Source organism: Pelophylax lessonae, assembly GCF_965119305.1.
Source record: "Pelophylax lessonae genome assembly, chromosome: 4".
In the NCBI taxonomy this organism is placed as follows: domain Eukaryota; kingdom Metazoa; phylum Chordata; class Amphibia; order Anura; family Ranidae; genus Pelophylax; species Pelophylax lessonae.
The window spans coordinates 191,065,350-191,090,067 of record NC_138771.1 but is presented as its reverse complement, the minus strand read 5'-3'; the positions used below and the strand labels follow the sequence as shown (position 1 = coordinate 191,090,067).

At 42.1% G+C, this 24,718-nt stretch overlaps 1 protein-coding gene across 1 annotated transcript in view; it reads left to right on the top strand.

Moving 5' to 3' along the window:
- The window catches only part of SLC26A5 (solute carrier family 26 member 5), a 136,552-nt gene that overhangs the window by 7,944 nt on the left and 103,890 nt on the right, over positions 1-24,718 (top strand). The window contains exons 2-4 of the mRNA XM_082256604.1: positions 9,124-9,305; positions 14,763-14,902; positions 22,312-22,422. Coding sequence (XP_082112730.1) covers positions 9,151-9,305; positions 14,763-14,902; positions 22,312-22,422 — 406 coding nt within the window. The 5' untranslated portion in view covers positions 9,124-9,150. The remainder of the gene's footprint in view (positions 1-9,123; positions 9,306-14,762; positions 14,903-22,311; positions 22,423-24,718) is intronic.

Genomic DNA, 24,718 nt, shown 5'->3' with positions numbered 1-24,718 from the left:
CTGCCATCATTTTTTTGGCAGTCTGATTGTTCAGCCAGCCACCATCTAAAAGTTGTAGGTGTCATAATCGAAATCTAGCCAGTTCAGCAGGTACTGGTGGAATTTTGAACTATGTATGGGCGGGGAGGTTGTAGTGTAGTTGATTTACTGATTTTTGACTTCTCTACAACCACTCTGTCGGGTTTTCCTCACACAATCAGCGCTGCAGGAAATAATCCACCGGATAAAGGAAAAAAATTATTCTATAGGCAGCTTGAAGCGGTATTAAACCCAAAACCGAGAAAAGTAATATATTGCATCTTACCAATCATTAGATGTGGTGGCTGTATTAGTTTTATTTTCTTAGGCTTTTTTTTTTTCACCTGGCTAGTAACTCACCTCCTGTATTACATTATCCCCACTCTGGATGAAGGAGCACAGGGGTGCCTTTGGACAGCAGCATTATCAGTTGGTGGGGAAGGGGGGGGGGGGGGTTGGAGTGTTGGATGCACTAAAAAATTGATACAGTAAAGGGTAACTCACTTTAGCGGGGGGGAGGGGGGGGAATAGCAAACAAAGAAGAAACTGTATAGCATATACAATTGCGTCAAAAATCATATTGTAATTGAATGTTATTAAAAATTAGAATTCCTTTTTAATCTGCAGCCACTGTAATTTTCTGAAAATGAAATGCAATATGGCTTCCTGGAGATGTTCTGTATACAGAACACCTCCCTAGAAACATAATTTCCTGCTTATTTGAAATTTGATTGGCTCACCGATTTTATGATTTATTTATTTCCCCCCCCCCCCATACAGATTTCTAGCATCCTCTGGAACCAAAATGTATTTTTTTGGTGAGATACTCCCAATAAGAACACGTCTAAAGGGATGCAGACCCAGCAGATTTCCTCAATAGTGCTCTGCAGCTGCCACATCTGATTGATATTTATTAAACCACTCCCGTTAGACCCACTTGGCACAGAGGAGCAAACAGGGACTTCAGAATAACAAAATGTAGGAATCTGCAACAAAGTTTGTGTTAAAAATCCTTGCAATGTACATAGATACTCCAGAGGGGAATGTTTTTTCTTTTCCCAACAAAAGTTGAGTTGCGCTTTAACATTACCACCACTTTGGGGTTATATTGGTTTTAAGTCTAATTTAAATGCTAAGACTTCATGTACACTAGCAGCTAGTAACTCCACTCCATAAAAGCCCTATGGTCCATGTACACATAGGCTTTATTGGGGGGGTTGCGGAGCTCCCCCATTTATGTGAGGTTCAACCTCTCAACTGCACAGAAGAATCTCATTCAGAATAGTAACGCTTTGACCGTTAGTCGTTGGAAGATGCAAAACAGTGGCAAAAATGTGCCACGTTTTGTGTATTCCCATGGCCGCTGTAATGTAGGCCAAGTGTACATGAAGCCTAACAATGCTGCTGATAGGCTACAGTACCATTAATGAGCATTGTCCAAGAATAGGAATTGTCTTGGTGGATTCCTAGGAATCAAGGAAAAAATAAAAGTAATGCAGGAAGCACATTTAATGTTGTGTATTTTGCATTGAAATAGGTTATACTTTGTTTGGTTTAGATACAATTTTAGGCTAGGTTCACATCTATATGCTTGTCGGAAATATGCAAAAAATTGATTTTGCACATGCTAATCCTCATGGTGCTACAGCATCATGCGGTTCAGTGCGGTAAGTTTTTTTTTTTTTTTTTTTTTTTTTTATTTTCTCATGCATAGGTTAACCAGGGTTGCTGACACGCAGACTGCCTGTCCATAATGGATAGTCATGGACAAATGCTAAAAATTACGGATTTTACAATATGTTCGTAAATTTACTGACAGTTGGCAATCCTAAGGGTAGTCTATTAAAATGAATGGGCAGCCCTACATGTAGCGCACAAAAACATGCGCAAAAAGTGCAGAAATTGGTTGTACTTGTAGGTTTAAACCAAGCTGAAACTTCCAGAATGCACCAGTATACAGTGCAAGAAGTCAAGTTGTTACATGATATAAAGAAATTTTAGATGTCATTTTGCAAGTGTCCATGTATGGAATGAATTCACATTGTGTTTGTTTTTTAAAATGAATGGTTGCTGATGTGTTGAATTGTTAATCTACTAGTGGCTGGTTTATTGCCATGATTGCAGGGTTTGTACCTCTCCATGCACACCTTCCAGTAACACTCATGGCTTAAATGGTAGATAAAATATAACCACTTTAAATGTCAAAACATTTTATGAAGGCTCTTTAGGCAGTTAAGGACATTTTAACATAATATGTTTTGCTTTTAGAATAAGCACACCCTGTTTGTTTTTCTCTTCAGTCTGCTGACCTTTCTCCAGTATTCCTGTTTTTGTACCGTGCTTAATACTTGTACTGATTTCACTGTATTTCCTGCTGATTTTCATTGCTAAAGCCTTTCTCTTAGTGCAGGAGGAATGGTTTTATTAGGTATTCACTGTGATCCTTCTTTATTGGGTGAACTGGATGGACTTGAGTCCTTCTCTTTTTTTTTTTTTTTTTTTCCCCAACCAGACTAGCTATGTAACTATGTAAGGGATCTCTTAAAGCGGAGTTCCACCCATTTTTAATAGGTTGGAATACATAGATCTATGTAATCCCCTTTAAAACGGCTTTTACCAATGGAAACTTTTTTTTTTTTTTTTTTTGCTAGTAAATACCTTTAATTTCTGCTTTATTCCTCCTCTCCTCACTTCCGGGTCCGATCGGCGATTACGTCATTCGGCGATTCGCAGGGTGTGCTGGGATGTATTCTATTCCAGAAATCTTGCAGGAGCTGAGCTGTAACACCGTGCCTGCCCCGCCTCCGCCCCCTCTCATTGAGTTGTATTGTATGCCATGTATTCAGGCCGTTCTCTGCCCCGCCTCCGCCCTGCCTCCTCTCATTGAGTTGTATTGTATGCAATGTATTAACCATCTACGTCGGCAGTCAGCCCCTCACAGGCAAAGTGACGTAGGGCTACGTCACTAGCTTGTGAGGGTCTAGGGAGCGAGCGCGCGCCCCCGGGGGCACGCTCCCGCGTGGTCACGGACCCCGCGCGTTTGACCAGCGGACCCGATGTCCGCCGGTCACTCGGCGATCGGCGGGGGAGAGGGAGAATGTCAGGCCGCTTGTGTAAACAAGCCACCTGTCATTCTCCTCGCTGTAAAGACACTGATCAAACGGATCTAGTATGTAGATCCGTTGATCAGTGTCCTTACAGCTCAAGCCACAGCCAATCACAGTAGAAAGCACGCCCCTAGGGATACACACAGCCCCTCCCTCCCAAATAAAGTTAACCCCTTCACAACCAGTGTATTTTTACAGTAACAGTGCATATGTATAGCACTGATTACTGTAGAAATGTCACTGGTAACCCCAAAAGTGTCACAAATGTCAGTCAAGGGTCCGATCTGTCCGCCCCAATGTCGCAGTACCGCAAAAAAAATCGCAGATCGCCGCCATTACGCATTAAAAAAAAAAACAACAAAAATGACAAAAATCTTTCCCTTTGTTAGTAAACACGATAACTTTTGCGCAAACCAATCAAAATACGCTTTTTGCAATTTTTTTTTACCAAACATAGGTAGCATAAAACAAATTGGCCGAAAATTTTAAAAAATTTTGATTTTTACTTTTTTTTTTTGGGGGGGAATTTCATATAAAAAAAATTTGAAAAATATTGTTATTTTTGCAAAATTGACGCTCTTTTTTTGTTTATAGTGCGTGATCAAAAAATCGCACAGGTGATCAAATACCACCAAAAGAAAGCTCTGTTTGTGGGAAAAAAAGGACGTCAAATTCGTTTAGGTACAGCGTCGCACGACTGCGCAATTGTCCGTTAAAATCACGCAGTGCCGAATCGCAAAATAACCCCTGGTCAGGAAGGAGGTAAAATCTTCCGGGGCTTAAGTGGTTAAGGCTGTTCTCTGCCCCACCTCCGCCTCCTCTGTGAGTTGTATTGTATGCCATGTATTCAGGCCGTTCTCTGCCCCGCCTCCGCCCTGCCTCCTCTCATTGAGTTGTATTGTATGCAATGTATTAAGGCCGTTCTCTGCCCCACCTCCGCCTCGCCTCCTCTCATTGAGTTGTATTGTATGCCATGTATTCAGGCCGTTTTCTGCCCCGCCTCCGCCCGCCTCCTCTGTGAGTTGTATTGTATGCCATGTATTCAGGCCGTTCTCTGCCCCGCCTCCGCCCCGCCTACTCTCAGTGAGCAAGGACTGAAATCATTATATCCTTACTGAGCTCACTGAGAGGGGGTGGGGCGGAGGCGGGTCAGAGAACGGCTTGAATACATGGCATACAATACAACTCACAGAGGAGGCGGGCGGAGGCGGGGCAGAAAACGGCCTGAATACATGGCATACAATACAACTCAATGAGAGGAGGCGGGGCGGAGGCGGGGCAGGCACGGCTCAGTACAGCTCAGCTCCTGCGAGATTTCTGGAATAGAATACATCCCAGCAAACACTGCGAATCGCCGAATGACGTCATCACCGATCGGACCCGGAAGTGAGGAGAGGAGGAATAAAGCAGAAATTAAGGTATTTACTAGCAAAAAAAAAAAAAGGTTTCCATTGGTAAAAGCCATTTTTAAAGGGGATTACATAGATCTAAAGTTCCAAAAATGGGTGGAACTCCACTTTAATGACATTTTATCTTGCTTAACCGTACAGAAGTCCTAAAATGTCAAAAGAAGTAGTTAGCCTCAAGAGACCATAATGTACTAAGTCAGAAGTATATAGCTTTGACTGACGGCTATCTTTTGTAATAGAAGTAGATGACAGGCATAGAGTGTAATGAGTAATTGTGTGTACACTAGCAGTCAGCAGTTACTGCATGTCAGGATATAACTCATCTGAGCACCCAAGAAACACATGAGCAACTTCCTGTGTATTTTCCAAGGACGCCCAGTGCTGTCAAGGAGAACATTTTTAGATATATATATATTTTTTTTTACTTTGGAAGTGTGTAGTACTGTATGTAATACGTGTTTGCTAAATAACAATCGTAACTAGTAAGGAAACAACTCATAGGCAGCTGCATCCCATGGAAGTACCAATAAATGTGGACAGTTATTTTCTGAACATTCATTCCTTTTCATAAATTAGCCCATGTGCATAAAGAATTCTAAAAGGCAATTGTATTCAAACTATCTTCATCTATTTAAAAAAAAAAATGATATAGTATCTCACAAAAGTGACTACACCCCTCAAATTTTTGTAAATATTTTATTATATTTTTTCATGTGACAACACACCGTGAAGAAATGACACTTTGCTTGGTTGGTGAGTAGTGTATACTGAAGCAAGGATTCCAGTGGTAGAGAATCTGCTGAGTGGTTACCAAGAATATCATTTTGATGAACGCTAAATCTGACTCCCATGCCATTTGGGATTTCTGTTACATAAAGAGGGACTGAACTCTGGAAGCTGTTCTCGAAAAAGCAGGCAAAGGATTAGTCCCCTTTATTGCCTGAAGCCATCTTCAAGTCAAAGCCTCCAGCAAGGAGAACCGCTAGAAGCAGAGTGACACCACCAAATCTCATGAGACTGGAACTCATTAGCAAAAGAGCTTTGAATTCAAAACACGGATAGGCACAGAAGTTCCCAGGCACCCTTGCATACCAGGAAACACAAAATTGTCTTTTTTTTGGTACTGAGTAGGCACAATTACCAAATCTAGATGTACCCTATAACATAGCAAATGTTTGCTTTCTGAGTTTGGTTCCACTTTAACGAGGAAGTAAACACTTTTTTTTCCTGACCTGCAAAGTAAAGGCATAATGTGCTAGTATGCCTACTAGGACATTATGTGAAACTTGCCTACACACTAAGCCCTCATTGTCACCGCTGGAGGCGGACTCTGGCTATGTGACTGGCCGGAGTGGTGTGACATCACTTCCAAGCATACGCGCGGGAGCTGCCGGTACACAGCACCGGGTTCTGAAGAAACGGCACAAGCATGCCCTTCAGAGCGCATGCAGCAGTGACGCCACCAGCTGCACCTAAAGTAAATCTCTCCTAAACAGTGCACATATATATTTATACTACCTATAGGTACAAACACTCCATGGAAGTTTACTTCCTCTTTAACCATTTGACCTCCGGAGGATTACACCCTTCAAGACCAGGCCATTTTTTTGTGATACTACACTGCGTTAGTGTATCTGACAATTGCTCGGTCATGCGACACTGGACCCAAACAAAATTTTTACATCCCGATTTTTTTTTTTCCACAAATAGAGCTTTCTTTTGGTGGTATTTAATCACCACTGCATTTTTTATTTTTTTATTTTTTTTCCTTTCTGCTATAAAACATAACCTATCCAATAATAAAATGGAAAAAGATCTAATTTCTTAATAAATTTAGGCCAATATGTATTCTGCTAATTTTTTTGGGTAAAATAAAATATATATATATATATATATATATATATATATATATATATATATATATATATATATATATATATATATATATATATATATATTTTTTAAAACATTTGGACACTAAGTCGGTTCCCACTATGGCGACACGACTTCAGGGGCAACTAGTGAAGTCGCCGTGCACTGCGACTTCGGCGCGACTTGCACGGACTTCACATAATGGAAGTCAATGCAAGTCACTCTGACTTCTGTCAAAAGTAGTACTGGAACCTTTTTCTAAGTCGGGGCGACTTGAGACGCTCCTATTAGAACGGTTCCCGTAGCACAGAATGGACCGCGACTTGTCAGGCAACCATGGTGTGAACCGGCAGTAAGGGATTTATTTACGAAAGCTGGAGAGGGCAAAATGAGTCACAATTCTGCAGAGAAACAAGTCAGCTTCCAGGTTTTATTGCTAAGGCTTAACTAAACAAGCTCAGCTTAGAAGCTGATTTGTTTCTCTGCAGAATTGTGACTAATTTTGTCCTCTCTAGCTTTAGTAAATAAATCACTGACCCTTTTGACTTTTTTTTTTTTTTTTGGGAACCAGCGACACTAATGCAGCGATGGAACTGGCTGGGAAGGGGTTAAACATCTAGGGCACTCAAAGGGTAGCCAGTGTTTTTGGTGTACTGTGTTAGGTGCTTTTATTAGGGGAATTAATGGATTTTATTCCCTGTTTTGCGGGTAAAGAAACTATTACTTCCCTGCTTACAGGACAGGGCTCTGCCTTGTTTCCATAGGCAGGGCTCTGTCCTTTGTAAATTCATGACGATCGCCGGGTGCTGGTGGCAATCCATTGGCCGGCACCCAGTGATTGACATCTGCTGTGTTTAATCACAGCACAGCTGGGTTGCCAGCAGCGTGCGCACCCTACCTGGAATGGTCAAATCACTTACTAGGTATCTGGTGATCTGGCACAGCTGAGCCCCCTTGCTGCCCTGTGTTACCTGTGTATATCTGTGGTATACAGTCGGCAAGCGGTTAAAGTAGAACTCCAGCCACATCTATTAAGCCTGGTACACATGGGCCGAATATCAGCCAGTTTAACAGGATTCAGCTCATGTGTACAGCAGCCTGTCTGACAGAAGCTAGCTGAATGTCTGGCTACTATCGAACAGGCATGCTGGAGAAACCGCTGCTGATTGGCATCCAATCAGTGCTCGCAGCCAATGACTGGGAGTGCTGACTGGTGTATTTTGGCAGGGTGGATGCAGTCCCCATCAGGAACACTGTAGCTCAGCGGGGAGACTGCTGCACTAACATCTGTGCTACGGGAACCGTTCTAATAGGAGCGACTCAAGTCGCTCCGACTTAGAAAAAGGTTCCTGTACTACTTTTGACAGAAGTCGGAGCGACTTGCATTGACTTCCATTATGTGAAGTCCGTGCAAGTCGCGCCGAGGTCGCGGTGCATGGCGACTTCAGTAGTCGCCCCCGAAGTCCAATCGCCATAGTGTGAAACGACACAAAGTCTCCGTTTCCACTACCGCGGCTACGAAGTCATGCTACTTTTAGCGCGACTTCGTAGTGAAAGTAAACTGCGGCTTTCAGTGCGACTTGTCCCTCATTATAGAGGGAAGTCGGGTCAAAAGTAGTGCACGAACTACTTTTGAAGTCACCGCAACTGAAGTCGCGGCAGTGAAAACGGGCCCGATTGAAACGAATGGCTTTTGACTTGCTGTGCGACCTGACATGTGTCAAGTCGCACTAGTGGAAACCGGCCCTTAAGCATCTGTTTTTTCTATTTATGCCTCTACTGGGGTGTTTTCCTCTGCATGTTGTGGAACATGGGTCTCCAGGGCAGGAAGGTGCAGACTTCAATAACAGCCTCAGATTTTCTTTCCCCAATGTTCTTAAGTATTGCTTTCTGTCTGCATTGGAGAGACTTGCTGCCCCTGGAAGGGTCCTTTCCCCTGTTACTGGGTTTCCTCATTGGGAACAAAAACAGCAATACAACCCAACAGAGGTTCTCTTGGGGGTGTGTGTGTGTGTGTGTGTGTGTGTGTGTGTGTATATACAAGTTTTGGCCAGAACTGGGCTTTCAAACCTAACTCTGTCACTTTAAAAATCCAAGCTGGTCCAAATAAACTATATTAAAATAAACTGTTCCTAACCAATGCTCTTACTGTGAGGGCTGTTTAAACTGTAAGTAGCCTCATTATGCAGCGCTGTGTTTCTACAACTGAATTGAGACTTTCTGGTCTGCTCCCAAAAATAGATTGAGTTGTGCTGAGCACTGCTCAATCATTCACAGGAAGCTTTGCATTTTTATAAATGAATATAAGGCCTCCTCTGATTGGCTGAGGTGGAGAGGCACATGGATGATGTCGCAATCTCTGCCTCAGCCAATCAGCGGAAGCTTTCTGTTCATTCATTTTATTAAATATAAGTCTTCCTGGGAATGGCTGGAACTCCCAATTCCAAAGCCAAAACACGGGGCTCTATACTTTATACAGCCAATGTTGCATCCAGATATATATATATAGATAGATAGATAGATAGATAGATAGATAGATAGATAGATAGATATCTGAAGGGGGTAGATTTGTGGTACTTCTTATGACTTTTTCCTTATTTTGTATTGTGAGCTGTGAAGGATTAAGCTTTTTGCCAATCCATTTATTATACAGTCATTATTGATGATGATGTCCTGTGTATATAGTAAAACTAGTTTTGCCCTCTAATGATTTGCAGATACTAACAGAAGACCTGAAATGTGCTATGGAACTAGCTTCAGGGGAAGATGACTGCCTTTGTCAGAGACAAAAGTACTGCGTAGAGAGGCCCGTATACACCCAGGAATATCTCCAAGAACATCTGCACTCAAGGAAGAAAGAGCCAGTGTCTATCCTCCATAAGATTTCACATTCTTGCAGGTGGGGCAATTCTACCTTGCCAGTTAAATTTATTTTCATAATTTTAGGAGCGTTCCACACTACGTCACATCAAAACGGCGGAGAAAACCTTTTACTTCACTAAATATTAGAAGAGTAAACCCCCATCTTCAGTAATTTAAAGGTCAGGCCACCCAAAACAAGGTTTTTTTGTTGCAAGTAAACGCTTATGAGTTAAATCATCCAGAATTCATACATCCTCCCTCAGTGTACAGAGTTGTGTTTTCTGATCCTCCACTATTCGGCAGAATTACACTGACAGCGACTCTTTCCTAATTTTAATTTTGGAGAAATTACTGGGAAATGTGACATTTTTATTTGGCCATGTAATGCCACTGGATCTTCTGCAAAATACAGGAAACACACGTGTTAAAGAGCAACTATGCAAAGTAAAATTTAGATTTGGATGGAGTTAGTGACATCTGTGTGTTTTTCATTGTGTTCAATTTTTTTCAGTTCTGTACTGACTGCAGTGTACCACCATCTCCTGTTTTAGGATTAGTTTTATGCACGGTGTATGTATGCCCTTATTTGCCCTTATTTGCTATATTTTTCACAGCCAGCAGTTTGCACTACAGACCTGGAAAATAAAACTGTAATTTATTATAAAGCACCTCCTGTAAAAATGAATAAAGTATCAAAAGGACTCAAAATTAATTGCCTTATCATAGTATCAGGATTCGTACGGTCATGAAAAACCTGGAAAAGTCATGGAATTTTAAAATGGTAATTTCCAGGCCTGGAAAAGTTTTTGGAAAATAATTTAACCCACAAAGTTTTGGAAAAGTCATGGAAATTAGTTTCACAATCACTGTAAATTCGAATACTATGCAGAAAAGAAAGAAAGGCACCACTCAGTGTAGCAGATGTAAATCATTTTGACACATATTAAAAACTTACATGGAGGTAAGCATCTATCTTCATAGCTCGGCGTCCTTCCAGGTCAGCAGTGTTTCCGTCCCTGAGGCTGGCCAGCAGCTGGGAGATGACACTAGGGGAGAACCACACTAGGGGAGAACCAATCAGGGGACTCAGTCAGATCGAGGCAGCGGTGGAGGGCCGCAGGAACTTGACGATGCAGGGGGCAGTAAACGGTTTCGGAGCATGCGTGAACCGCTCCTTCTTCAGGGGTCTGAAGAAGAAGTGGTTCACGCATGCTCCGAAACTGGTTACCGCCCCCCCACCGCAACATCACATTCGTGCGGCCCCCCAGTGAGGTATGCGCTTCACCACTGCCTCGTGATGACTGAGTCCCCTGATTGGTTCTCCCCTAGTGTCATCTCCCGGCTGCTGGCCAGCCTCAGGGACGGAAACACAGCAGACCTGAAAGGACGCCGAGCTATGAAGATAGATGCTTACCTCCATGTAAGTTTTTAATATGTGTCAATAAAATGATTTACATCTGCTACACTGATTGGCGCCTTTCTCTCTTTTCTGCCTGTTCGTGGGACTGTTGCTTCCTCCTAACAAAGAGCTGCCCTCGATGTAAGCACCACATTTGTGCATCTATGCCATCCATACCAGTCCGGCTGCACCTTATCCATCATGACTGCCTATCCCAAAGCAGGAGTGCCCATCAAATCTTTTTCTTTCTCCAGTATATTCGAATATAGTTGATAATGTTGGTTAAATTACAATAGTTACATAGACAGGTCATGAATATTTACTTGAAGTCATGAATAGCCATGGAATTTTATTGGTAAAAAATGTGTATGAACCCTGTAGGGAAAAAAGTCAAAAGCAAATCTAAGGCCCCGTTCACATAGCAGCGACACTACTTCCCGGGGCGACCTCCGAGGTCGCGGTGCGAGCAGCGCGCCGCGACCTCGGAGCGGCCGGCACGGACTTCATAACATTGAAGTCTATGACGATCGCTCCGGGTCGCCCCAAAGAAGCTCCTGACCCTTTTTCTAAGTCAGAGCGACTTGTGTCGCTCCTATTAGAACGGGTCCGCAGCTTCTCTATGGAAGGCGACCTATGAGGCGACCAGGTCGCCTCACAGGTCGCCCCAGTGTGAACGGGGACTAAGAGTATTCACTTATCTACAGTTTGAAGCTACATAAGTATCGTTGCTATTAAATAATAGTGTCGTGTGTGTGGTGTGTTTGTTTTATGTTTTTCTCTTCTTCTTTAGTTTTTTTGTGAACAGATGAGGAGAGGGGCAGCAGACTTACCTGTCCTAACCACTTTGCACGTGCCTAATTCCCCCATACCTTCCTCTGGGCAGTAGAAATGTCAGTCTCTTCATTTTGAGAGGGTGACACTTTTTTTGGGGGGGAGAGAATGGGGGTTCCTCTTAAATACCAGAGTGATGATATACATTCTTGTTACCTTCTGTAGGTATACCATCCTGGATGGTCTTGTCTCGTAATGGTGTAAAAAGTGATAAACCACTAGAATATATGGTTTACAGAGATCCGACAGATCAGCCAGTATATTCATAGATATCTGCTATTACAATATTCTTTATCCTGCTGTGATCTGATTGAATGTGCAGGGAATTCAAGTATATCTGTTATATAGTAATAAATGAAAAATGTTATGAAAATTTTAAAATCCTCTTCTACAAATACTGTAATTAGGTAGAAGGAAGGACTTTGAGTTTTCAAAGTAATCCCCTTAAGAGAAGCAGTAATTACACTTCCAAATGTGTCTCTAATCTCATCCACACAATGGAAACTTTTAGTTGGACACACCTTTGTTTAATAACCGCATTACACATGTAGCTTATCAGTCTGTAGCATTCATGTAGTTATGACCGGATGCAAGAATTGATTAACATTTTCAGTCAATTTGCTAGTTTAGGAAATGTTACGGTACGAGGATGGTATATAAATTCTTTATATGCAATATTTAATAACCCATTCTGACCACCAATTCCATACTGACTTCCAAGGTTGGGGAAATCTGAAAGCAGCCTTTGGCTCTTTGTAGTTTATAGAACAAAACAATTTTTACTGATTAAACCTTTTTATATAAAACCCTGTATTCCATCTCTACTCCTGATCAATTTATCAAGTGTCCGCACAGGTATGATATACTGCAGACAAATGAAAGTTCCCACTGCCTATCCTGCACATGGCTTGGCAGTATATCACCACCCAATGTTCTGACATGCTCAGTAATCTATGTATAGTACTGAGCCCAACCATAGACCGTTATGACCTATGCTATTTGTAGCTCCGCGCTCCCAGGATGGCCATTATTCTTAATCTTGGTATGATACATGCCTGATTACAGAGAACGCTAAAGGATATAAAAACACTGCTTGGCCGTTGCAAAGAATTTTTGGTTTGTTTGCTGATGGTGTCATTACTGCTTTAGGAATTTGACAAATATAGCATTGCAGGGGCATTATGAAAAAAGTGCACTTACCCTTTAAAGTTGACCTGTGCTTTTGCCCATTTAAAGGCCAGCCCCTCAGTTTTTCCTTTACTTTGTTCCCCTGCTGCTCTATTGCCACCAGGAGTGAGGTGAAGAAGCACAGTGTAAGTTCCAAGTCCATATTTGTCCGAGCTTACAATCACTGAGAATAAACACTGCTACGTGAGAGCAAGGGAAGTGAATCACAGGAAGCCCCATTTTCAGAAGTACCAGCTATTGAAGAAAATCGAATACATATATGATGTATGTGTTTGTGTGCATCATGCAGTAGAAGTGGAGATAGGAGTGTTCAGGTCCTAAATTGCTTCATATATACAACACATAAGATAATAAGGTGTTGCCTCTTTTTAACACTTGCCTATTAGGGATCAACCAATATCGTTTTTTCAGGGGTGATACTGATTTTCCGGCCACTCTTTTTTGGTCACTTTTATTGCTGTCATAAGGAAAGTAAACATCCCTTGGGACAGTAATAGGCAGTGACCGTTACTCTTTATGGAGGGATCTGAGGTCTAAAAGACCCCAAACCCCTCCTCTGCACTTAAAAGCATTCAAAACGCCAAGTTTGGCTGTTTTGAATGCTGTTAATTTTTAAAAAATCTGGCGCCTTTATGCCTTCATGCCTTCATTACCTGGAAGTGATGTTATGACATCGCTTCGGGGTTTTTACATGGGAGACCCGATCAGAGCCAAATGCGGCTTTGTTCAGGTCTTTGGCCAGCCGACGGATGTGATTGCTGGTCGCTCAGGTCTCCCGGTGGGACTGGAGACCCAGGCAAGCCGCTGGAGGGGGGGGGGGGCAGTCGTCTGCATCAGTCACATCAGTTTGTCATTGCAAGAAAGCCAACCATCAGCTTTAAGCAAACAATGGTACTGGGTCGATGCTGCTGGCATCACTCCGGTACAACCACTTGAAGCAATATCGGCAAGTTTGTGGCCGATACAATACTTGGAAAAAATAAAAAATAAATAAAAAAGAAAGGAAAAAAAAGTGACTATCGGCCTCTGATAATCGGCCCGGCCCCACTAATAATCTGTCGATCCTTATTACCTTTAGCAAACTTGCTTTGAAAATGGGGCTATTTAGTTGGTATATTTTGCAATGCTTGTTCAAGCTGGCCAACTGTGTCAAAGTAATCCCTCTCTGGCCAGTCACTACTCTATCTTGCAGGTTTGCAGATTCTTATTTGCTAAAATTGCTACGATTGAGAGAGTGGACATATAGTGCCAATACAGGGCAGACCGAGCTGGAGATGAAAAAAAAACTCTGGACAAAAATCATAGCCATGCACATCCACAATTGAGAGAAAAAAAAGCATCAGCAGGTAAAAATAGTTATCTATGCTAGTAACCTGGTGGATCCCCAAAAAAAAAACCCGTCAAGCTAAATAATTCAAATTGCTTACAGCACAGTAAGCATAGGCTTAAAGCCAGTGATATAGCAACATCAGGCATCCCTGCTCTTGTATTTACCAACTTGCACCATACAGTAAAAATGGAGATATGCGTTTTCAGATCTTAACTAGCTACACTATCATGAGATACCAAGGAGTAATATTACTGGCTATAAGGGTACTCTTACTGTGGTGTACCCTCTTTGCATTTTTTTTTTTTTGAGGGGGGGGGGGGGGGTTCCAACTGGTTACTCAAATAGCTATGGTTACCTTTAACTTTAATTTTTGCCCATGGGATGTTATGTGACGTTGGTGACACAGCAGTAATGGAGTGTTGTATCTCGCGCATCCAGTGCTACTGCATCATAATTAACAACTCTCCAAAAAACAAAGTAAGATAGTGATTACCTTTACAGTAAATTTATAGTGATTTGGCTGTATACAACAAACGTTTGCTCACCTGGTGTCTTGAGTTGACTTTTTACCCAAGTAACAGAAGTTAGCCAACAGTGAAGCTGCACCTGTAAAATGTTTAAAGCACACAAAACTAAAGAGGAAAAACAGTACTGTATACTGTATGTTGTTCTTTATAGTGACAGGGAAACGTAATTATTATTATTTTTTTTTTCTAGTAATAATATATTGCTCTTTTACATTATAGGTGTACTGCTAAGAAGGCAAAATCTCAGCTGTGCAGCTTTCTTCCAATCTTAAAATGGCTGCCACGGTACCCAGTGAAAGAGTACCTCATTGGAGATATTGTTTCAGGCCTGAGCACAGGGGTCATGCAGCTGCCCCAAGGTCAGTATAACATAACTGTCAAAGGCCAAAATGTTGTTTATGTTGTTTTAAGCTTTCACTGTAGCCAAAAGAGCCAACTGTGCATGAGGTATTGGGTTGTCTTCTATCTCATTAACCAGTTTTAGGTGATGGTAAAGTCGTCTTTTTAAAAAAAAAAAAACATGTTAACTTGCCTCCATTGCACAGAACAGCCCAGAATCTCCTCTTCTTGGGTTCCCCGCCGATGCTCCCAGCCCCTCCTCTTCTCAGTGTATCACCATAGGAAGCTGCTTCCTGTTGTGGCACACCTGCAGGCTTGATCCTGAGCCGCTCTGCCTGCGTCCATAGACAGTGTGGCTTGGCCCCGCCCTCAGCTCCCTCGTCACAGGATTTGACTGACAGGAGTTGGGAGCCAAGCCTTTGAGAGCTAGTAGAAGCGAGAGTGCTGCTACAGTAGAGTACTGCGCGAAAGCGTGGAGAAGGAAATCTGCTGCTACAGAATGGTGAAGCGGGGAGAAGAGAGAGCGATGCTACAGAAGGACACAGAGTGAAGCCTCTGGGAGAAGGGAGCGAGCTGCTACAGAAATGCACCGAGCAAAGCCTTTGGGAGCGTGGAGAAGGGGAGCGCTGTCAGATGGGCACGGCGCTGGATCGGGTGAGAACATTTTTTGCATTCCATGCAAGGAATGTATCAGGCTGCATTCACACCTGAGCAGAGTGATTTTTCAGCAATTTCTTTTATATGGGCTTTTTTGAGGGTTTTTGCAAGTGTATTCAGGCATTTTTAGAAGAGTATTACAGGCATTTACATGTGTATTCAAGCTTCAGCCTTTTGTTCCTTTTGTTTTTAGTCAATGAAAATCACTTTGGGAAGGAGATCAGGTAATAGAAGCTAAAAGAAAACACTCAAATTAAGCATGCTCAGGTGTTCCCATTCAAGTCAATGGGGCCCAAAACACTAAATTCTTCCTGAAAAGTAGCTCATGTACTTTTTGGTGTGACAGCTTTTCAGCTACAAGCAACAGGAAGCTCAGATGTGGACAAAGGCTACTGAATACAGTGGGTTTTTACTTGATGAGCGTTTTTAAGCCTTGAACTTTAAGCTACAAATCGCTCAGGTGTGATAGGGGCCTTTGGGTAAAACATGTTTGGGGTTTAGAACCACTTTAAAGAGAAAAAAAATATTGAAATGAGCTTCTCTTGAGCTCTGTAGCTAATTACAGTAAAATGTACAATTTACAGTATACTATGTGAATGTCTGTGTTTTTTTTTTTTTTTTTTTCTTTTTTTTTCATGTTAAAGTACTTCTGTTGATCAGTGCTCAAATTGCTGCTGATAGCAGCTGTACTGGACAGACAAGGACCTCAGCTATCAAAAAAAGCCTAAACCTTTTTTTATTTAATTTGGAAATGTGTGTGTTTTTTTTTTTTTTTTTTTTCTTACTTTTTGGCTGTTTTTTATATGAAATAACAGGCACCTGTGACTTGGATTTGGTAAAGCCTTATTTACTACAGTGGCAATAAAGTATGTAAACCCCTTTTTGAATTATCTGGTTTTCTGCAGTAAAATGTGATCTGATCCTCATCTAAGTCACCACAATAGACCCAACAGATTGTGCTTATGCTGATAAAACACAAACCTTTCTAATTTCTCGTGTCTTTTTATTGAACACGCCCATTACACATTCACAATTCTGGAGGAATACGTAAGTGAGCCCATAGACTTAAGTATTTCAATGAAAGCTAATTGAAGTCAGTAGTTTTCACACCTGGAGTCCTATTATTAAAATGATTTTGTAGGTGTGGTGTAGAGCTACTTCGATAAAAGACACTAAAACATTTTAAGATTGCTGTTTATAAGAAGCATCAGCTGATGTGAACCATGCCTCAGAAAAATAAATTCTCTGAAGACCTACAATTTAAGATTAGTTGATCTGTCTGAGGCTGGAAGAGGATACAAAGCAATCTGAGATATCCATCAGTTGACAGACAAATTGTCTATAAATGGAGACTGTTTAGTACTGAGGCCACTCTTCCTAGAAGTGGGCGCCCAGCAAAGATGACTCCCAAGGCACAAGCAGAATCCTCAGTGTGATAAAGAAGAACCCAGGAGTGACTGTTTAGAGGCTTGAAGACATCCCTGGAACTGGCAAACATCCCTGTTCATGAGTCTGCCATACACAAGTCTGTAAACAGGCAGGTTTCCCATGACAGAACACCATAGTGGAAGCTGTTGCTCTTAAACAAAAAACCCAGACATCACAATGGTGAAGTATGGTGGGAGAGCATCATGATTTGGGCTTGCTTCGCTGCCTCGGGGCATCAACCACTTGCCATCATGGAGGGGGAAAATTTAATTTTCAAGTTTTTTTCTCAAAATATCCAGCAGGATACTAAGACATCAATTGATGAATCCTATGGTTCATGGATACAGGGAATGCTCTTAGTCTGGTCTATTGGGAGGGAAGCTTAGAATATGCTTGCAGTAGAGGTGGAATGGACTTTGCTCATATAACCTTTTCTGACGTTATCCCCAAACGATTGTTTCCTCCCCTGGACCACTGTACCCTTGCTGTCCCCTTGACAATCATTCTGAGGAGGGGGTTAACCAGTTTATTCCTGATTTGATTGCATTTCTCCATATTCAGAATTTTCTCAAAGGATTTCCATGCCTACCACATAGGACTATTCAGCACAACTACAAATTTGCCATGTTGAAGAAATTGGGTTCCTTGTGATGTACATCCATGATGGGGACAATCACCCCGTGATCCCTGGAGGGATACTTATTTTCTATATCTTATTTGTGCGTTTTTAGAAATGCATTAATTGTGATATCTTTATAGACCTCACTGGGCCACCGTGTGTGTCTGTGGGTGTTTTTTTTTTTTTTTTTTTTATGCCTAACCTATTTCTAGTATTTGTTAATGAAACTCTCTAGTTTGACTAAGCCCAGTGAGTTGTAGTACTGATCCACCAATTATCACTCATTGAGTGAGTGATTGAGTCAAAAATTGATCTTTTATTTTCAGGTCTGCTTAGTCATTGTTGCCAAAGGTGGTCCGACCAGCTATAAACTCCATGGGTTTACTTACTTTTTCCTCCAGCACTGTGAATGTTTAATGGGTGTGTTCAATAAAGACACTAGAAATTATAGTTTGTGTGTTATCAGCCTAAACACGTTGTGTTTGTCTATTGTGACTTAGATTAAAAGATTCGATTAGGATCAGATCATATTATATGGCAATTTACTTCAGAAAACCAGGTAATTCCGAAAGGTTCACATACTTTTTTCTTTCCACTGTATATAAAATCTTTATTTTACAAATATTTACTACAATGCTTACCACAATGCCTTTCTACAGCAGCAAAACCGAGTAATAGATCTCCTTTCAAATCAATACCACTTAGATGCAGATGATTATGTGCCTTCTTGTTAGAGCTGCTTGATTAATCTTTAAAAATCGCGATCTCGATTCACCACCCCCTCAGGATCTTAAAAAGGCATGTCCTCGATTCATACAGAGCTGTTCTCTGCTCACTCACAGCTGTCAAAAAAAAAAAAAATAGAGCCTCCCAAATGTTTATTAACATTAAGGCTGCTAGTTAACTATAACAGCCCATTCAGACTGGCGCGACACGACTTTGTGGGGTGACCTGTGAAGTCTGTGCACCGCGACTTGCACGGACTTCATATAATTGAAGTCAATGCAAGTCGCCTCCAGGTCGCCCCAAAGTAGTACAGGACCCTTTTTCTAAGTCGGAGCGACTTGTGTCACTCTTATTAGAACGGGTCCTGTACTACTCAATGGCGAGCGACCGACCGCGACTTGTCAGGCGACCAAGTCGCGCTAGTCTGAATGGACTCTTAACACAGCACAATATTTTACAATGTATAATTTTGTTCTTTTATATCAAAGGAATGAACTTCGGTGTGTAAGTGAGGGCAGTTTAACCTCTTAAAAACGAAGCCTTTTTCTGACACTTGTTGCTTACAAGTTAAAATCAGTATTTCTCTTTCATTCAGTTACAGACACAGCTTCAAGTCTTCAGACCATTGGGTATTATGCTGTCTCTCTTCAGGAGTAGGACTAGGCAGAAACCTTATTGGTTACGCCCCTGGAGCAGTCCCAGAGGGTATACCTTCACCTCCTGTTGTAGGACTTCAGTTTTTTCTTCCTAGTCAAGAGTAAGGACCTGCCTCTCTGCTGAGATCTGCGATCCCTGCATTTTTTTCCTGTTTCAATGGAATTTTTTACCTTTTTGCTTTATTTTGTTTCTGTGTGAACTACAATTAACAGCCGGACTGGGCGACGCACTGGATATCCTAGATCCTTACGGTTTTCCCAGTCTGGCCTATGAGCACGACCCAACTATTAGCTCCGCTCTAGGTTGGCCGTGACATGGCCCCACTGGACGGGGGTGTAACGGAACAGGACAACCTTGACTGGGTACCTCCGTTGACAGATGCTCCTAGTGCTTTCCGAGGGCTCCAAGCACTCCACCAGACACTGTAACCACTTCAGACCCCACAAACCGCCGCAGCTTGGTTACAGTCTTGCCATCTCCTACCCACCCTGGACCTACGACAAGGCTCCAGGTTCCTGTGGGTGAACCTCTTTCCACAGAGAGTGCAGTAGAACAAGCTCTTACACAAGTTCTTACAAGAGCTTAGTGTTTCTCTAAGGGAGTATGGAAGACCATAGCAACCCCTTGTAGCATATTCTCCCAATAAGAGACAGGACTCTAGATTGAGGGTGAAGTAACTCTAGAACAACTTTATTGAACAGACTTGTATACAGTTTTCACCCACAAGGTTACCACCCAGGTGGACCTTGTTGAAGACTGGACGTAACATTCACAATCCAATAGGAACAGAGTTTTACACTCTCATACAGTGTACACAATCCCTCCCCTCTGGCTGATTACAGTAGCATATACAGATGGAAGTTTTATACAGGAACTAAACTAATTATCTAGCCATCTGGACAGAAAAATGTGAGGGTATTAACATTTAACAATGGAACAGACAGGTAAACTTTTATCCCAATACACATTCCCTTCCAATACACAAACAATAGGGAAGTCTGCGAATGACAGTCTGTGTGTCTCTCTCGCAGCCAAGCATGAAATACACTGTGTAAGGTGGTATTAAATCTTCATATTTCTATATGAAGATTTTGCTGACAAATATTGGAGCAATCCAAACCATTACTTATCTGTATTTCACTCATAGTATACAAAAAGAGTTCCCCTTGAGGTATGGGACTATAAATGCCGCTGGACACTGTGTACTATGTAAAAAATAACTTTATTGATACAAAGGAACATATAGTGAAAACACAATATAGAAAGAAACACAAATACACATACAGGGCATTAAAATTGCATGCATTTGACAGACCGAATACCGAACCAAGATGTGGACACCTAGGTACATAGGGCAATCGTGGAACCGGAACCGACCCTACGCGTTTCGGGCGTGAAAGCCCTTCCTCAGGGGTCACCCAAAGTTACCAGATGGAGCACCTAGTGTATCTAGAAAAATAAAGCAATTTAGTAAATTGTAGAACAGATATCTGTATAGTTGCATATCGCCTAGTGTGTCTAGGAAAACAAAATTGCTTCGATATACTTTCAAACAGACATTTGTACAACTATATATACACAGGCCGACAATTGTAAACTCTGTCTTGCGATATCAGCTCTATAAGGATCGACCTACCCTTTGTGTCCAACCAGTGGATTGGATCGGTCTGTCGGATAAAAACGGTATTGCTACCGTATGGAGGGATGCCTAAGTTTTCCCAAAGCCCGGACAGGGCATAGAGCTCCGTAAGAGTATGAAGAGTATAGTAGCAGTAGCTGCCCGGAGGGATCGACAGGGCACCACGATGACCAGTCAGTGACTCAACATGGACCGCTCACATGTAGAAGAGTATAACTCTTTATACATGGGGGCAGTGGGGGCAGTTTTTTTTTTTCTTTTTTTTTCTTTGCTGAGCAGTGCGGTTCCGCTTAACCCTTTATGGTCAATGAGCCTATGGAGCATGTTTCACCACCCGATCCACTACTGGAAGCTGCAGGACCCTCTGGGTCTCAGTCTGCCCTGGCGGCCATGAAGGCAGCCCTGCAGTTCCTAGTAGCCAAAGTAGATATGGCCCTGCAAAGGAGACCTGGCAAGAAGCGCCCCCCCACCTTCACCTGTATCCTCTGCTTCCTCAGATTCTGAGGTGGATTTGGCTGCCACGGAAGTGAGTCAGCCCACTGGGTCTGCGTCCATGCAGGCTGAGTGTTTTAATAGTAAGGATGAGTCTTCCTCTGCAGCTGCGTGTGGAAAAGCGTTGGTGGAGGCCTTGATTGTATCAGTGTGGGAAAACTTCAAAGTTGGAGGACTCGGCTACTACTGAGTCAGAGACACGGGTGCAATTTGGCACTCGTAAATCTTTCAAGCTGACAAAGGTGTTTCCCTTTCCTGCCTATTTTGACGAGCTTTTCACTAGTCAGTTGGGTTCCCTGAAACGCATGGTTGGCATACCTAAGCGTTTTGCTAGGAGATATCCTTTTGAGGAGTCTCTTCCGAAGAAACGAACGGTTCCACCATCGGTGGACTCTCAGGTTTCCAGGCTAAATAAGACCACACTTTTGCTGGTGGAAGATTCCCCCTCTTTTAAGGATGTCGTGGACAAGAGCTGGGGCTCTGGTCTGGTACCTTTTTCACCGTGGCTGCTTCAAGAATTGAAGCTGTGTCTGCCAGTGAATGAAAGAACTGGATTTTGGTCTTGTCATAAAATTCTTTTCTCGGAGGTTCACTGACAGACACAGCACCCACCCTTCTTTTGGGGTTGAGTTATTTGTTCTTCTGACACTGCTTGTTTCAAACTGAAGTCCTACAGCAAGAAGGGATGGTATACCCTCTGGGACTGCCCCAGGGGCGTAACCAAAAAGGTTTCCGCTAGTCTTACTCCTGAAGAGAGACGGCAGAATACCCAATAGTCTGAAGAATTGAAGTGGTGTCTGTCAGTGAACCCCAGAGAAAAGGATTTTACGGTAAGACAAAAATCCATTTTTTTTTTTTTTTTTTGCTAGAAAATTACGTATAACCCCCCAAACATATTATTTTATTTGTATATAATTTTTTTTAGCAGAGGCCCTAGAGAATAAAAGTGGCGATCTTTGTAATCTTTTATGTCACAATGTTTGTGCAAAAGTCTTTCAAACTCAGTTTTTGGTGAAAAAATACACTTTAATGAATTTTAAAAAAAATGAAACTGTAAAGTAAGCCCCCCCCTTTTTTTTTTTTTTATAATGTAAAAGATATTACTCCAAGAATCGTGATCTTTATTCTAAGCAAAAAAAATTGTGATTCTCATTTTATCCAGAATCGTGCAGCTCTACTTCTTGTTTACAAATGTTTTTGTTTTTATATAGGTTTAGCATATGCCTTGCTAGCAGCTGTACCACCGGTGTTTGGACTATATTCTTCATTTTATCCAGTGTTCCTGTATACCTTCTTTGGAACATCAAGACACATATCAATAGGTATTCTGAAAATGTAATTTTGTGATAAAGCGAAGTTCTTCTCATAGCAGGGCAACACAATGGTTTTGTGGTTAGCACTTTTGTCTTGCAGCACTGGGTATGCTTCTTGAAGACATAGATTGCTGTTAATGTACAGTATGGAAAGCATTGCGTATTTTGTCAGCACTACATAAATACCTTTTAAAGAACATTCAGAATGCTTTTGTGTAGTCTTGATGCTAGAGGTGCTTACTTTTGCACAGGGATAACTCTTCAAGCATAACACCTCCTGGCATTCTGAGGTAATCAAAAGTAGAAGCCTGCCCAGCAGTCTGAAGGGATTGCCAAAATCCTAATTATTGCTTGCTTTTTGAGTCATTGGTAGGCTTAAATAAGAAGTCAGACAAAACGCAGTCTTAGCCCCGGTTCACACTTGTGCGTGTGCGGGGTTCGCATGTAATATCGGAGCGCACTGCTCCGACATTACATGCGATCGGCTGTGCGGTGCGAGTTTAGCCATACAGTTTGTATGGCTAAATTCGCACCGCAGCCGCACCAAACACGCACAGGACCCTTTTTTCTAGCCGCATCAGGATCGGATCACACAGCGGTTCACACTTGTGCGATCCGATCCTGTGCGAGCTGCACGATCGCACTGCGATATGCGATCAAACTGGGGGTGTCGTTAAGATTACATTGACACCCCCAGCGTATCGCATATGGCAGTGTGAACTGGCGGGGGTGCGTGTGCGATGCGGGAACAGGCTGCGAATTCGCAGCCTTCCCGCATTGCATATATAGCATATAGGCTCGGTTCACATATATGCGATGCGGGAAGGCTGCGAATTCGCAGCCTGTTCCCTCATCGCACACGCACCCCCGGCAGTTCACACTGCCATATGCGATACGCTGGGGGTGTCAATGTAATCTTAACGACACCCCCAGTTTGATCGCATATCGCAGTGCGATCGTGCAGCTCGCACAGGATCGGATCGCACAATTGTGAACCGCTGTGCGATCCGATCCTGATGCGGCTAGAAAAAAGGGTCCTGTGCGTGTTTGGTGCGGCTGCGGTGCGAATTTAGCCATACAAACTGTATGGCTAAACTCGCACCGCACAGCCGATCGCATGTAATGTCGGAGCAGTGCGCTTCGATATTGCATGCGAACCCCGCACACGCACAAGTGTGAACCGGGGCATAAAGATTGGGATGTCATCTGGATGTTCACCTCCTCTGTTTCTCCTAGTTTTCTCCCACTGCTTTTCTCTTGGTATTTCTGTTTTTGAGGAACCAGTAGAAATGCAATTAGGAGGAGCATACAGAAAAGAAGATTCAGAAGTAAATGACCCCAATGTGGATGATGCTAAATCTGCTTTGCCATTTCCCTGCTCTGTGGTTGATGACAGTATCCCATATTATTGAAGATCTCATTCCCTCCCTATTAGAAATTGGTAAAAAAAAAATCCCAGGCTGTTTAACTTTAATTTCTCTCGTTTTAAATTTGCTGTTTTTTGATTTGGGGTACATATAGAGAATAAAGTGTTGGCCTGTTGTTTCAGGACATTGCAAGCGTTTTCTAATTCTTTAGTTTTTGGTGAGTGAAATAAATACTGTGTATATACCATGCTGTCACGTTCAGCTGAGAATAATAGCATATTGTTGAAACAGATTTTGCATGACGGGTAGAGTTTTTCCTGCCTATCTTTTCTTGGAGAGATATCTTCTTGTTTGTTGGTAATGCGGTAGATAAGAAAACATTAATTATACTCTAATTTGTGACCTAATAATGTTATCATGTTAGTTGACTTTCAGTATACAGGACTAATTTCAGAGAACAGGTGCAGTGATATCTAATCAGCAGTTACCAAGGTAGAATGATTCATGACACCTACTTGCAGGAAGTAGTTGATAAATGTGTGACATCTGTACCTGATCAATTAACCTTCTGTGTTGCTCCTTTGTTATTTGTCTAACAACGGAATTGTACAGCATAATTTAGAGGTGGCAGATATGTATCTGGTTCAGAACAGAAAATGTTAGGGTATTACAAACCTTTTTTTTCATGTGCAAGAGAAGAGTGCTGGAAGATATGACAATCGTCATTTACTTCATAATACTAATAGCAAAAATACCGTATATCTCGTAATACTAAGGTAACCTAATTTTCCACAGTTACAATCCTTTTAATAACAGAAATATTTTTGATTATATACTTAGATCGTGCCAATAAAAAATCATGCACTGTGGCCTGCATAATCGCACCCTTATCCCTCTTCGAAGTGCAGACACTTCAGAACTCATGTTCTGTGCATTTT